The sequence below is a fragment of the Melanotaenia boesemani genome, chromosome 9 (genome assembly GCF_017639745.1).
Source record: "Melanotaenia boesemani isolate fMelBoe1 chromosome 9, fMelBoe1.pri, whole genome shotgun sequence".
Lineage (NCBI taxonomy): Eukaryota > Metazoa > Chordata > Actinopteri > Atheriniformes > Melanotaeniidae > Melanotaenia > Melanotaenia boesemani.
Window position 1 is genome coordinate 7,187,174 of NC_055690.1, and position 15,168 is coordinate 7,202,341.

The 15,168-nt window shown below is 40.0% G+C and overlaps 1 protein-coding gene across 1 annotated transcript; it reads left to right on the plus strand.

Moving 5' to 3' along the window:
* The first annotated feature begins 552 nt into the window (after positions 1-552).
* LOC121646092 lies at positions 553-14,444 on the plus strand. The gene is given in 18 exon segments (XM_041994970.1): positions 553-558; positions 5,494-5,905; positions 5,908-7,067; positions 8,861-8,913; positions 9,543-9,636; positions 9,758-9,874; positions 11,429-11,484; positions 11,729-11,917; positions 12,022-12,093; positions 12,224-12,355; positions 12,467-12,590; positions 12,684-12,835; positions 13,101-13,200; positions 13,316-13,392; positions 13,491-13,599; positions 13,706-13,766; positions 13,967-14,124; positions 14,247-14,444. Coding segments are annotated over 18 exon segments (3,078 nt in total). The 3' UTR covers positions 14,253-14,444.
* Positions 14,445-15,168: the final 724 nt, after the last annotated feature.

The window sequence follows — 15,168 nt, forward strand, 5'->3', positions numbered from 1 at the left end:
CGAGAATGGCTTACTGTTTTTAGCGATTTTGTGGGATATCACAAAGCTGGTCTCAGTTGCTGCATCCCTGGATGTGTGAAGCTTGGTAAAAAAACCTTGCTGCTTTTGCAGCTTAGCTAGCAAAGCTTCCGATGTTTGTGCCCTTTCAGCATCAAGTTTTTATATTTATCCGCGCATTTCATCTCGTAATGCCGATTTGAATTGTTGTCCTTGAAGACAGCGATCTCCTCCCCGCAAACTAAACACACAGCTTTACCCTTGACATCAGTAAATAAATACTTAGCAGTCCAGTTTTTGCTGAAAATTCTGCATTCTCCATCTACTTTCTCTTTTTAGCATGAGCGGACATTTTGAAGGCCAAAGTTATCTTGTGACAATAATCCAAGCATGTGCAGGTGTTGGAATACTATGGAAACTATCTACTACTTATATAAAAAAACAACTTCAAAATAAAAGCAATGCAGCTTTAGTACATGTATTAGGTAAAATGAGAAAATATGTTTTTTTTGTAATTTCCAATTAACCTTAGACTGGCCAGACAGAGTTACCGAAATGGCCGTATGTGGCCTGGGGGCCGTAAAATGCCCAGGTGTGGTCCAAACACTTCGAACTGTGCAGACTACACAGGCTATGTAGTCTGCACACTTCGAAGTACGTATAACCGGTTATGAAATGGGACAGGCTACCTTGCCAATGAGTGTTCCCCATTGCAGTAACATAGGATGTTGATTCACTTAAACCTCTTAAATTCCTAAGTTTGCATATCATAGGAAACTTTAGTAAACCTTAACACCAGTCGAGTAATAATGTAAAAAGAAAAAAATATATACATATATATAACTGAGGCTTGTTTCACTCTTCATTAACCCCTAAAAAATCAACGAATCTAAAATGTTACAAAATTTAAATGGCATGCTCAACATGTTTTTAAAGTATTTGGTTTTGGGGGTTAAACCCCCAAAAAACCAAACAAGTACTCTTTGAAGCTTTGTTGCCCATTAGCATTGCTCATTAGCATGTATGAAATGAATTCTGTGAGATAAGAGGCCATGAAGGATCCACTGCCAGTAGCCTTCGCTATAGGCCAAACAAAGTGCAGGTTTGTAGGGTGAGACCAATGGGACAGTGCTTGGTGAACCACTTTGATGCACATCGTTGACATATCTGCACTTTGAAGTGTGTAGACCCTGAATTTGGACAGAGCTAGACTTTATCTGAAAATGTGTGCGCATTCAAACAATTTTCTTATTAACCAAAGCTGTACAGTGGTCATGAAGTGCCACAGCAATACAAAAGTCACAACAGGAATTCAAAAACCACAACACTGTTCAATTAACCTGCAACATGAATACAAAAGCCACAGTACAAATACAAAAGCAGCTACGGAAGTCTCACCACTTTTTCTTTCTTCTTCTTCTTTACGGAGAAGGAAGAGTTTAAATGTAGAGGAAAACGTTTGCCAATGGAAAGAAACTTCACCAAAAGAAAAGAGGTATGGATCTTTCGGGGTGAAATTGATGATAAAAACAATAACAATATATATATATATATGTGTGTGTGTGTGTGTGGTCTAAAATATTTTATATTACTTTTTATTTGCTATTCCTAATGAAAATTATATCTAAAGCTAAAATTTTACAAGATAATGTGTGGTGGAAGTAAAGCTAAATTAAAATGGCATATGTATTGAGCTAGAAATAGCGAGTGCTATTGATAGCTAGTGCCGGTGTTAGAAGAAATAAAGTATCGTAGTATAATTGCAAGTATATTTTGTGAATGATATTATGTGAATCTTACATTGTAGCTGCGCCTGTGTTTGTGGGTATATTGGCAGTGTACATAGCTAATTTTTCCCTTGGGAAAAATGAACATGACCTTGCTAAGAAGATAACGGTTATAAAATTGTGCTGAACAATTGCATCTTTAGTTCACAATTGGATCTCATTTGGTTCAAAGCTGCCTGTACCCTGTAACACCTTGTTGTCTCTGTCTTTGCACAGATATTTGCTCCCTGCAAATTAGTTTTACTCTACCAAGATTTTGTTGTCGTTCCTGATTTAAAGTTTGATATTTTTATCTAACAGAAAGAATGGACTAGTTTTTCCAGGTCGTTCTGTAACATCAGAGCTTTTACTCTTGACATATTCTTAAGGTGATAGTAGGCTGACTTTGTAATTCATTTAATGTGTTTTTCGAAAATTGGGTGTGAGTGCATCACTACATCCAGATTTTTGACCTGGTTGGCGGTCTTTAGATGTATAGAATGAAACTCTTTGGTGATGTTTAATTATTTCTCTTTGGTTTCAAAGACAGTTGCCTCAGTTTTGTTTTTAGTTAACTGAAGAAAATTTAGGCATTTCCAGTAATTAATTGATGGTATTCCTCCTCCCTGCAGCATCCATTAGAAGTACCAGGCAAATTAGACAATGATATCATTTAGCGACTTTTAGGACAATCAATGGCTACTTTTCTTGCTGAGGAGATGGCAACAGTGCTTAAGAGTAGATGTGGTTAATTTTCCCTGGTTAAAAAAAAAAAAAATGTATTATAATTTACTAGTTTAAAAAGCTTCGCTATAAAAAAGTAGTAAATGTAAAAATTTGCACAGTATTTTAAAATCCTCTGTCATTTTTAACATTTTTGTTGAAAATCTTGCCAGTTGCCAACAAACCTGGAGTGGTGCTTTCTAGGACTCTCCGTGATGCAGAGCCTGTCCTGTTTGAGCTACTGCGCAACCCAGGAGTTTTGCCCCCTGTTGATGGTTTTCCTGTCCTGGCCCCGCCTGAATTGACTGTGGACAGGGAGACATATCTCTATGAAAAGATTAGGCCATTGTGTTTGGATGAGGCAAAAAACATTAAATGGTCAGCACCAAAAGTCATAGCCCAGAAGAGCACACAGAAGAGGATGGTGGTGTGATATCACTAGTTTCACTGCATATAGACTGATGGACAGAACACAGTGTGGTTACAGCCCCTGTAGGGTTTTAATGTGGGGCAATATACGGAAGATATGTATCCAACATTTTATGAGCATTCACAAATAAATGTCTTGCTCGTGGCTTGGTCAAAGTCAAATGATCACATTCGCATTACTCCCTTATCAGTTCAGAAAGTGGATCAAGTTATAACATTAATTACAACCTTTTGTCTTTCTGTGAAACACCTAGGATCTCCACAAGAAAGGTTCCCAGACTTTCTTTTGACAACTATTTAGGGGGTGTTTTTATTTATTTATTTATTAATTTTTGCTTAATTTATATAGCACATTTCCTGCAACCCCACTTGCCCAAAGCACTGAACAATAAAACAACTACAAAAGCACTACACAGTAAAACAATAAACATTAAAAATATGTAAATAACAAATTACATCGAAACGGAATAAAAAGTAAAATCAAGGAAATGTAAAGCTCAACAATGTTCAAAACCCAGTTCAAAGAAGGGAATATTGAGCAAGGACTTACAACCAGAGACAGATTGGGCAGCTCTAATGTGAAATAGCAAACTGTTCCACAACTTTGGAGCGGCAACCGAAAAATCTCTGTCACCCCTGGAATTGAGCCTGGAGGACGGGGCCTTCAGAAGAAGGTAAGAGCCTTGACTGGAGCATGCTGGTGCAGCAGCTCTGACAAATACAAGGGAGCTAAACTGTTTAAAAACAAGTAATAAAATTTTGTACTGAGTCCTAAAACTAACAGGAAGCCAGTGCAAAGTAGTAAGCACAGGGGTAATGTGATCACGTCGTATCCTCTCAGTAAGTGTTGCACCCTTGAAGCAGACAAGAAACCGTCTTGATTTTGGCAACTTAATTTGCCCCGTGCTGCATATTTTTTTTTTTAATATGTGGATTTTCTTGAGGCAGCCAGGACATGCAAAGATGACCACGCTACACACACCGAGCTAGCCGCAGCACACACGTTGCATATACACACCCTGGTGCACGCAGGCTGATGACGTATTATAGCTCACAAGTGTTACATGTCCCTGCAACATACACAACAGAAAATACCCACAGAACAAATTACTTCAAAAATCACCTGAATGATAATAATAAAAGAAAGGAACATTGCCTAAACACCTCTCCTGGACAATATCCAAATTAGAACATTTTATAACTCAATATTTCCAGGCTGTAACAACTGAGCAACTGAGCAGCTGCCTTTTGAGGGAGCTGCAGTCGGTGCAAAGATGACTGATCAATGCCATATTACAGGGAGTTGGAGTAATCTAAGCGGGACAGAAGGAGCAGATGGAAGACCTTTTCTAGGTCTTGCTTAGGCAGGTAGGGCTTTATCTTGCCAAGCAGCCTCAAATGAAAGAAAAAGCTTTAAACTACTGAACTAACCTGCTGGTGGAGGTTAAAAGAGCTATCCACGATCACACTCAAGATTTTTCACATGGGTTTGACAGTGTGAAGTAAGCAGACCAAGAACACTTACAGCACCATTTAGAAGCTCAGAACTTCCAAAGACCACAATTTCAATTTCCTCGTCTTTTAAATGGAGAAAGTTTATTTCCATCCACACGTAAATCTATCAAACAACTAAGAAGATTAGTATTTGAAATAGAGACCACAAAAGCGCTTTTGTGTGTTTATTTATTTGTTTGTTTGGTTTTTTCCACTGATCAATAAATGAATTTACGTTAACCAGTTTATCATTTTTTTCTGGCATCATCTCTTTTTCATAAATTCAATTAGTGTACTGAATTATTTAATATTTTAATGTTTCTATGCTCAGTTTTCTTGTTTACAAGACTTCATTGCTGATAATTATTAAACACACCAGTAAGCTAATTCGTTCAGGTTGCAGGGAAGCTGGAGCCTATCCCAGTAATTAGCAGGCAACAGGCAGGGCACCCCCTGGACAGGTCACCAGGCCACATCAGGTCCAGTAAACTGGGGTGAAACTGATTTATTTATTTATTTTATTTTTTTTTACCCTGTCCTGTCCAGCATCCTAACATACAGAACGGTGGTCTGTGTGCCATATTTTGCTTGACAGATTTGCTCTACCAAGGGAGACATGTTATATACATGGCTACCCTTGATATTTTTATTATTTTTTATTGTAATGTTATTTTCTTTAATCTTTATATGTCAGTGCTGAACTTGACAGGGAGATAGAGGAAGACAGAAAAAAAAAAAAAATGGGAGAAAAGAACAGTATTAAAATGTGGAAATAACAGTTGTCTAGGCTGCCTAGAACATATCACAAAAAACAATATAAACTACCACAGTACTACATGATACCAAAAAAAAAATAGGATGGTGATGATATGAAAAATTACAATAGTCATCAAACGTACCTGCAGATAAACGTACCAACACACAAACATCAGCTACATCTAGTGAGAAGCGGATGGAGAGAAGAGCACGTTTGTGCCCAAGGCCCCAAAGGCCCAGCAGGTCCACAGAGCACCAAGCCCAGGACAGCCAAAGCAGACAGAGCAGAGGGGCACCCAGACCGGAGCCCCCCGGCGCAACGGGGCAGGGGCACCAGGCAGCCCAGGGCGACGGTGGGCAGGCCCGGTGGGCGATCAGAGTTGTCCCAGTGGAGGAAACCCTCTACGGGTTTTACTCGAGGTATTTCCTCGTCCCCAAAAAGGGAGGGCGGAGAATGAGAGCTATCCTGGACCTCCGTGCACTGAACCGCCACCTGAGGAAATACAAATTCAGGATGCTGACCCACGCAGCTCTGCTACTGTTTGTGCGGGCGGGCGACTGGTTCACATCAATCGACCTGAGGGATGCATATTTTCACATCCCCATTTATCCCCCCCACAGGAAGTATCTGAGATTTGCCATCCAGGGGATAGTTTACGAATTTGTGGTCCTACCGTTTGGCCTGTCACTGAGCCCGAGGGTGTTTGTAAAGTGCACCGAGGCTGCTGTAACCCCCCTGAGGAGGGAGGCATTCGAGTGGCCACATACATAGACGACTGGCTGGTAGCAGCCCCCACCTGTCAGGAGGTGGCCCAACACACAGATGTTCTGGTACGCCATCTGGGGAATTTGGGTTTTCAAATAAACTTAGAAAAGAGCGTTTTGACCCCACAACAGCACGTCACCTTCATCGGGCTCACTTTGGACTCCCTCCTGTTCAAAGCTTTTTTGTCACCGGAGAGGGTGGAGACGATGCTGTCCAGCCTTGGCCTGTTCCGCAGAGGAAGTGTGGTTACCCTCAAACAGTGTCAGAGGCTGTTGGGCCTGATGGCCTCAGCGGTCCCAGTCACACCGCTGGGAGGCCTGCACGTGAGAGGAGCACAACGCTGGGTTGCCTCCCTAGGCTTGGATCCACACCGCGACGGCCGTCGTCTAGTGAGGGTGCCCATGCACTGTTCTCTAGTACTTCGCCAGTGGAAGGGGCCAGGTTTCCTGACTCAAGGGGTTCCGCTGGGAACTGTGTCCTCCAGGAAAGTGGTTTCGACAGATGCCTCCTTAGCAGGCTGGGGGGCCACTCACGAGGGGAGAACAGTGAATGGGAGATGGGACCCTCACATGAGTTCCACCCACATCAATTGCCTGGAGCTGCTGGCGGTGCATCTGGCTCTAAAACATTTTCTCCCCTGGCTGAGAGGTCTTCACGTTTTGGTGAGGACGGACAACTCCACTGTAGTGGCCTACATCAAGAGACAGGGGGGACTAAGGTCACCTTGGTTGCACACACTGGCACACAGACTGATAATATGGAGCAGTGGGCATCTGCTGTCCCTAAAGGCAACTCACATACCTGGGGTTCTAAATTACGGTGCAGTTACCTCTGTGCAGGGATCTGCTGTCCCAAGCACAGGGGGAAATTTTTCACCCATATCCAGAGAGGCTGGCGCTATGGGCATGGCCCGTGAGCGGTTCAACCTGAATACATCAGGGCTGCCCCTTTCTGTCATTGACACTATTCAGTGTGCTAGGGCACCTTCAACTAGGACATTGTATCATCACAAATGGGCTGTGTTTGAAAACTGGTGCACAGAAGTTCAGGCTGTGCCGTTTCAGTGCTCAGTGGAAGTGATTCTTTCATTTCTTCAGGACCTCATTGACAAAGGCAAAGCCTTTTCAACCATCAAGGTATACTTGGCTGCAATTTCGGCCTGTCATGTTGGCTTTGATGGGAAAACTGTTGGCCAGCATCCTCTGGTATGCTGTTTTATGAAGGGCGCGCGCCCCATCGTGGGACCTTTCCACTGTTCTGAATGCTCTAATCATTTCTCCTTTTGAGCCGCTGGGACAGGTGGATATGAAACTATTGTCTTTAAAGACGGCCTTACTGCTTGCTTTAGCTTCAGCTAAGCGTGTTGGTGAGATACATGCACTGTCTGGAAATTCAGCGTGCATCCGGTTTTCTCCGGATAATATTAAGGTTAGCTTGCAGCCTAATCCAGCCTTCATCCCTAAGGTTACAGACTCATGCCTGCTTATAGAGCTAGCAGCCTTCTGTCCCCTGCCATTTGCCTCTGAAGAGCAGAAGCTTTTACATTCTTTGTGCCCTGTCTGGGCACTTATGATTTATTTGGACAGAACCAAGCATTTTAGGAAAAGTGATCAGCTGTTTGTGTCCTGGGCCAAACCATATGTTGGAAAACCTGTGTCTAAGCAGCGCCTTTCCCACAGGATAGTGGGGGCTATTGCCCTGGCATAGACCAGCAAGGATCTACAGCCACCTGGGGGGCTCCGTGCACACTCCACAAGGGGACTGGCAACCTCTTAGGCCTTGTTTAAGGGAGTTTCAATCCAAGAGGTGTGTGCAGTGGCATGTTGGGCTTCCCCGTATACATTCGCTAGGTTTTACAAGTTGGATGTTACAGCCCCAACCCTGGCACATTTGGGCCTAGGATTGGGCCCTCAGGATGTGGGCCCAGTCTGAAGTTCAAAAAAAACAAAAAAACAAAAAACTGTTGTCTTCTTTACAGGCATGTCTGGCAATCCAGGAGTAAGTATTTCTCCCCATAGTGAGACACAAAACGAATACTACTCAGAGAACCGGGGTTACGACAGTAACCTAAAGTTTTGTGTGCTTCATGTGTATGAGTGTGTAAGAGATTAGGTGTGTTTTTAAATTCGGTTTGGTCATATGTGAAGGCTTATTTTTAATTTGATGTTGACATTATTTTGATTGTTATTATGTAAAGAATAAATCAAATTTTATCTGATCTAAATAAACTGAGTAATTTTATTAATGTTAACTGGGTCTCTGGTGGCTTTTAATGGGCTTAAAGTGACACAATAAGTCTGACTTAGGTTTGTATTTGAAATAGACCGTGTGCACATGGAGGGAAGCTGACATTCAAATGTGGAAAACAATAAAAATAATTTTAGAGAAATTCAGCAGAAATAAAACTAAATAAATTCGACTTTTAACATTATATGGCTGCACAGTGATGTTGGTTTTAAAGATAAACTTTGTTTTACACTTTTAGACATCATGAGTAATTTGAGTCAAACAGTCCACATTAATGTGAATTTACAGAGCGTTCATGTTTACATGTTTGTTGTCTGCATCCTGTCAGATGATGGAACTCTGATGATGGAACTGTCATATTCCAGAACTGACACATTGTGATGTATTAAAGTCTCTTCAGAACATTCTCAGAAGGTTTAACTTAGAGATTCATTCAGTTTGAACAGATCTTAGTGCAGTTCACACCTTATTCACCATGGAAAGACTTATAATCAAGCTAACCGGTCAACAGAAGGTTTATCCAAAGGTAAATGATGTGTAGATTGTACAGTTTACACTCATTCACTGAAACTTATGTCCTTGTCTTCACTGATAACAGTGTTGGAGCTATTGATGTGTGTGAAAGTGTGTTTTTAGATTAAGAAACATTACCTTTTTAAAAATGTTTATTTATTTCCCACAGAAAAAACAAGATACTAAAATAGCTGATCGAGATCAGTCCAGTTTACAGACACGGTAAGAAAGTTATTTGTTAATACAGAGGACTCTTTTACATAAAAACACAACATAAATAAATAGTTAGTTCACTTTATTGCTTTGCTCCTCGAGAGGGCAGTGTGGTTTGCAGCAGACATGTAAAATCATCAGTCACATCACTTAAAACATGAGACAAAAGAAACATAAAACATAAAATATAAGTTATGAGCAGCTAATTAAAACAGATGCAACAAGTGCTCAATCTAAATCCTCTAAAAACAAGGTACATAGTAAAATATACATAACCAACAAATAGAGGAGCCATAGATAAAAATAATCTATGGTTGTGTTGTTCTGTACATTAATATCCTGACAGGTGTGTGTGTGTGTGATTAATTATTCTGCTTTTAAAATGAGACTAAATCTGATCTCCATCTTCTAACACGTCTGATCCAAAACTCCAGCCTTAAAATGACTTGAAGTATGATGATTCATGTCTGATTTCGAAGACTGATTTATTAATCTGGCTGATCATTTTCTGCTGATGTGATCAGTTTATAGACCAGGAACAAGATATTATTTGTTTAAATTGTTTCAAACTGATGTAAAATTTATTTAACACATAAATCCACAAACACTTAACGAGCCGTGTTTCTGTTTATCTCCAGAGTCGCTGTTTCAGAAGCTCCAGCAGCAAAGACCTGCACAGAGAACCCCAAACAGAGGACTACTTGGCTGTCAAGGCTGTTCGGTCGGCCCCTGGTATGTTTCCAAGTGTGTCTGCTTTACGTGATTGTTGTACAAGTTTGTAATATTTGTGTTTGGACACAGAGAAAGTTTGGCAAAGATTTTTCTTTGACATATTTCCCTTTGTAATTCACAGAGAAAAGATATATGCTGTGTAAAGACTAAGTCCTCAGATGGTGAAACTACCAGTAAAGCACCCCAGCCTGAGGAGAAAACCAAGAAGAAGAAACAGAAGACTTGGTGGAGCTTCAGAGTATGTCTAACATGTTTCAGGGCTTCATATTCTCTATTCTAGTGTTAATTTAATCAGCCATTTTTAAATTTAGTCTCAGTTTTTAGTCCAGTTTCAATAACGCTTTTTAGTTTTTACCACATTTAGCCAACTTCATCCCGTTTTTATTTAATCACGTTTTAGTCGACTGTAAGTCTAGCATTTTAGTCTTTATTTTAGTACAAAAAACCTTTTATGTGTCTAGTTTTAGTCAACAAAACTGTCAACATTTTTAGTCTAGTAACCTAAAGACAAACAGCATTTTATGTCACCAAATAAATACATTGGATGCAAACTCCTAAAGCAGTGGTTCCCAACCTTTTTTTTTTTTTTTTAGCTTAGAACGAAATTTTAATACCCCAGACATTCAAAACACATACAATTTTACTTACTTTTATACCACATTTAGGCTATTTCATGAATGAAAATTCAGGTTAAAGTTGTTTTGAATTAAGTGTGGCGTATTATTTTATTTTATCTAGAGGATTTGTTTTGGTACAATTTAGTTTTTAGTTTGCATCCATGTGTAGCTGCCCAGGTGTTTTGTGTTAAATAGTTCACTTGCAGCTCCTAGATTAGCTCATACTTCTGTCTGCTTTAATTAAACTTGCAATCCAACTGAAAACATAGCTGCCCGACCAGTATCTAAGTTAGCATAAATTCAACTTCACACACCATTCTACCAGCAAGTGGCTACTATCGTTACAAGCTAAGAAGCTAACGTAAGTTAGCAAGTGGTTTGCCATCAGTTTAACGTTATTGTTGGAACATTACAGCCGGTGGTTTAATGTTACGTTATAAACAACCACCACCAAATTTTTCATTAACTTACCACAATGTTTTTGTGGTGAACTGCAGGTTTGTTGTGTTTTTTCCAGCTGCCTTGTACCCACATTCCTTCCCTTCGACTAAAATCATGCACTTCAATGTAGCGAAAATGGATCCATATATCATGTCTTTTCTTTCTCTTGTCCCCCGTGCAAAGCATGGCCATTAATGCTTTATTTTTAACCTTTTGCCGTGAATCCACCTCCTGTCTGTCCCGTTTGTACACCTGCCCACTGCAGGTTTGAAAGGGTGTGTGTGTGTGAGTGGCGGAAGAGCCGAGGAGGAGTGAGAGACAGGATTTGACAAAATCATGAATGAATGAAAATAATATCATATATCATATCATATCATCACATATCATATCATATAATTATATAATATAATTTTTGTATCGTCTTTGTTCGTTAACTGAAATGTCCGTAGATTTTAGCCCAGCTTTTATTTAGTGAACTACATTTTCGTCTCGTCTTTATTAGTCCACGAAAATGCATTTTGATTTAATCCAAGTCATTGTTTATTAACGGGGGTTTTCGTCTCGTGTTCTCGTCCAGTGAAAAATGTGCGTTAAACACATGAAAATGTTTTTGTGTAGTTTTCGTTGACGAAAAGAACGCTACTGTGTTCTGGGCTTGAATGTTTTCTCATGAACGTCATGCTGGTTCATCTTGTTGCTGTTGTTAAATATTCAGTTTGTCTTTTATCCCACAGAGAAAAAATCGAGTTTCTCCGATTTGTGACGATGACTTTCAGGAAGCTGTCAGAAGGTAAAAAGCCTCATTTCTCCGTATTTCTGTTTTCTCTTCATCATAAGCAGCATTTAGTTTACACACAGTCCACAGTTCACTGTGTTACATCCTCAGTTAACAAGATTAACATGGTGACTGATACAAGTATTTGCTACAAATGAAAACGTATTTAAGATTAATTTAATCCTTTATCTGGTTTTGCTGTTGTTACTGAGGATGCCTAAAATACTAATTACAAAAATCTCCTCCCTCCACACTGCAGAATAGCTAAAGCTCAAGAGGTGATACAAAACCACCACAGCTACATCCAAGGACTACATGGGGGGATGAACAGCCACAAAAAAGAAAAGGCTGCCTCTGATGGGAAAATAAAAGAATCACGAAATGCAGGAGACAAAAGGGTTAGATTCACCACAGAGATGGTCAGAAGTCTTGAGAAACCAGAAAACAAGTAGGTCCACAAGCACAGAAATTGTGAGCAGATTAATGTCCACATAGTGTAAATTGATCATGGACACACTAACATCCCTCATTGATTTTCGTGTGTCTCTGAAGCAGAGAGAAGTTCAACGTCCACCCCACTGATGGAGCAACCAGCATCATGTCCCAGCAGGTCCTGCGTCCTGGGTAAGGACATCTACACACACACAGTCACACACATAGAAACAAACAAGCTGATAAATGTTTCAGCATTCTGTGACTTGTCATGAAGATCATGATGCTAATGTGTGATGCTGCTTGTTGTTTCGTGCGTCAGCTTCCCGAACCCAGCCCGGAGCTGCTACATGAACTCCAGCCTCCAGACTCTGCTGACACTCAAAGAGTTTGTGGAAGACGTCCGCTCCCAGGAGGACTTGTTTGGACAGTGTCATGAGGCTGAGCTGATGAAGTACAGTGATGACACACACAAATACACACCACCCAATTTTTATGTTTTTCCATCAATGCTTGAGAATAAAATTAAATGCTAACCTCAGTTTATTTCCTTCTTCTTCTCCAGATGTTTCATGAACATTGTTAGATGTCACAACTCAGACAATGCCCTCCTAAAGCTTCACATCCTCAATAAGTTTAAGAGGGTCATTTCTGCGAAGGCGCCAGAATTTGAGGATGCTGGAAACAAAGTGAGTCGGCTATTTTTTATGACTGAATGTTCTCTCGTCTGCAGAGTTTACGTCTGTGCATCAATTAAAATCTGTGTGTTTCTGTGTGTTCAGGATGCCCATGAGTTCCTGACAGCCGTCCTAGACCAGATGGACAGCCTGGCTTTACCTCTGCATCAGACGGCAGCCATTGTGGGGGGAAACTACACCTGCCCCATAGCAAGAAACTTTGCATTCGAAATGCAGAACACCAGGACATGTAAAAGGTAAAACCTCACAGAAAAGCAGTAACCCAGATCTAAAAAAAAATGTTTCTCTTTCATTCATGTGGCCGGTCATTTTAATGTGAACAGGCTTTGGTATTTTTACATGTTCACCATGAATAACATTCATTTTCCTCTTGTCTAAGTGGACTGTGCTGTCTGCTCTGCTCTCAAACCGTCCTGTCATCGTAGCTTTGCTGTACCACAGATAGTTTTCTAGCATTTTCTCTACATGTATATTTATGTGTATTGTCCCTTTAATGTGCAGATGTGGTGACCAGTCCATCACACAGGAGAACTTCACCAGTCTCTCTCTGGACCTGATTTCTGAACTTTCAGTGCAGCAGCTGCTCCAGATGTACCAAATGGTAAGAACATCATGTTTTTATTGACTCCAGTCATTCAAACATTGACTGTGTGTGTGTGTGGATGTTTAGTCAGTTTGTTTCGTTGTACATAACTGACGGTAAGTTGTCCCTGCAGGAGACACAGCTGGAGTACATGTGCGACTGTGGTGGAACGACATCAGGACGAGAGACCACATTTCTGACCCTCCCAAAGTGAGTAAAACCAGCATTTTAAATGTCTGCTGTACAGTCTGAGTTTGCTAGAATCTGCAGTCATTTTCTTTAACTGATGTCCTCTTTCTTGGAAACAGATACCTCATATTACATCTGAAGAGGTTTAAGTTCACTGAGGACCTGCAGATGATGAAGCTGCATGACCCCATCATCCTCCTCAAGGAGCTGATGATGACCTCCCACCAGGTATAACAATAACACTCCAAAACAAAGAGTAAAGTTTGGGACTGTGTGTTGGTGTCAGGATGGTGAGTGTGTGAAGTTAACTGTCGTTGTCTGTGATTCTTCTCAGGATGAAGGTTGGTACAGCCTGGTTAGTGTCATCAGCCATCTGGGATCATCATACGATGATGGTAAGTTAACGTGAGGAGAATGTAAACCTCTGTCATGTTAGTAAAAACAGAGATATACAATATTTCTATCAATATTTCTACATAGATTTTGTGTGTGAGTTTGATTTTCTTGGACGTTTGTGTAAAATCTGTGTGAGATCTGGATGGAAACTGAGCTGCTGTTCATGACTTCGAGTTCACTTTGCTTTTCCTCCTTTCAGGACACTACGTGAGTGACGGGTTGCACCCGTACGAGGACCAGGACAACAACGCTGAGCATTGGCTCCACTACGACGACGTAAACGTCTACTATAACACCGGAGCTAATGCCAGAGAGGCGTGTAAGAACACGTCATACGTCCTTTTCTACCAGAGAAGGGTAAGAAAACAACACAGTAACACCTTGTGCCGTCAGGCCAAACACACATTACACAAAATCTGACACAGCTGAATTATTTTCCCCACACACTGAACTGGTTCAAAGATTGTGTTTATTTCTAGGTGTAGATGAAGATCTGAGACGATCCAGCTCAGGTAAGTATGGAGGCAGATTCATCTGTTGTTGTTCTGTGGTTTTTCTTGCAGCAGCCCTCAGGAGGAGGGGTTTACCCCAGAGAGCCTGGTTCCTCCCGAGGTTTCTTCCTAATGGGGAGTTTTTCCTCGCCACTGTCGCCCAAATTCAAACTCATCTATTTATTCTATTAGAATTTATCAAATCATGAAGATGAGTTAATCTGACCGGCTTGCTCTCTGGAGGTTTAAAACTAAAAATAGGAAGAACAATAGAAAAACCAAAAACGGCCTCTATAAATGGATACGTAAATGAAAAAAACCATTTAATATTTATGAATAAATCCACTAAAAGGTTTGTAAAATTTAAAGCTATAAACAAACCAAACAAAATAAAATTAGATTGAAAAACAGTTTAATATTTATGAATAAATCCACTAAAAGGTTTGTAAAATTTAAAGCTATAAACAAACCAAACAAAATAAAATTAGATTAAAAAACAGTTTAATATTCATAAATAAATCCATAAAAGTAGGTAAAATCAAAATCTAAAAACAAATCAAACATAATTTGAAAAAATAAAATAAGCAAATAAAAAAATAGAGTAGATATACAAAAGTCACAAAATAATATGAACTAAATTTAATTTAAAACAAAATAAAATAGGATAAAACAGAATAAAAAAATACTAATTCAAATATAACGAAAAATAAATAAACTTTAATTATATCAATAAATCCTGTGTGAAGAGTGTTTTTGTGTGTCTTTGTGGTTAAAAACAGGTTTCATTCAATAAAGTAACTTATTCTTTATTGTATTGGTAACTATGTGGTAGTTAACGCTGATCCAGACACAACTTTTGAAATAAAGTCACAAAACAAGACTGAGCTACAATACTGACCAAGTTCTGACT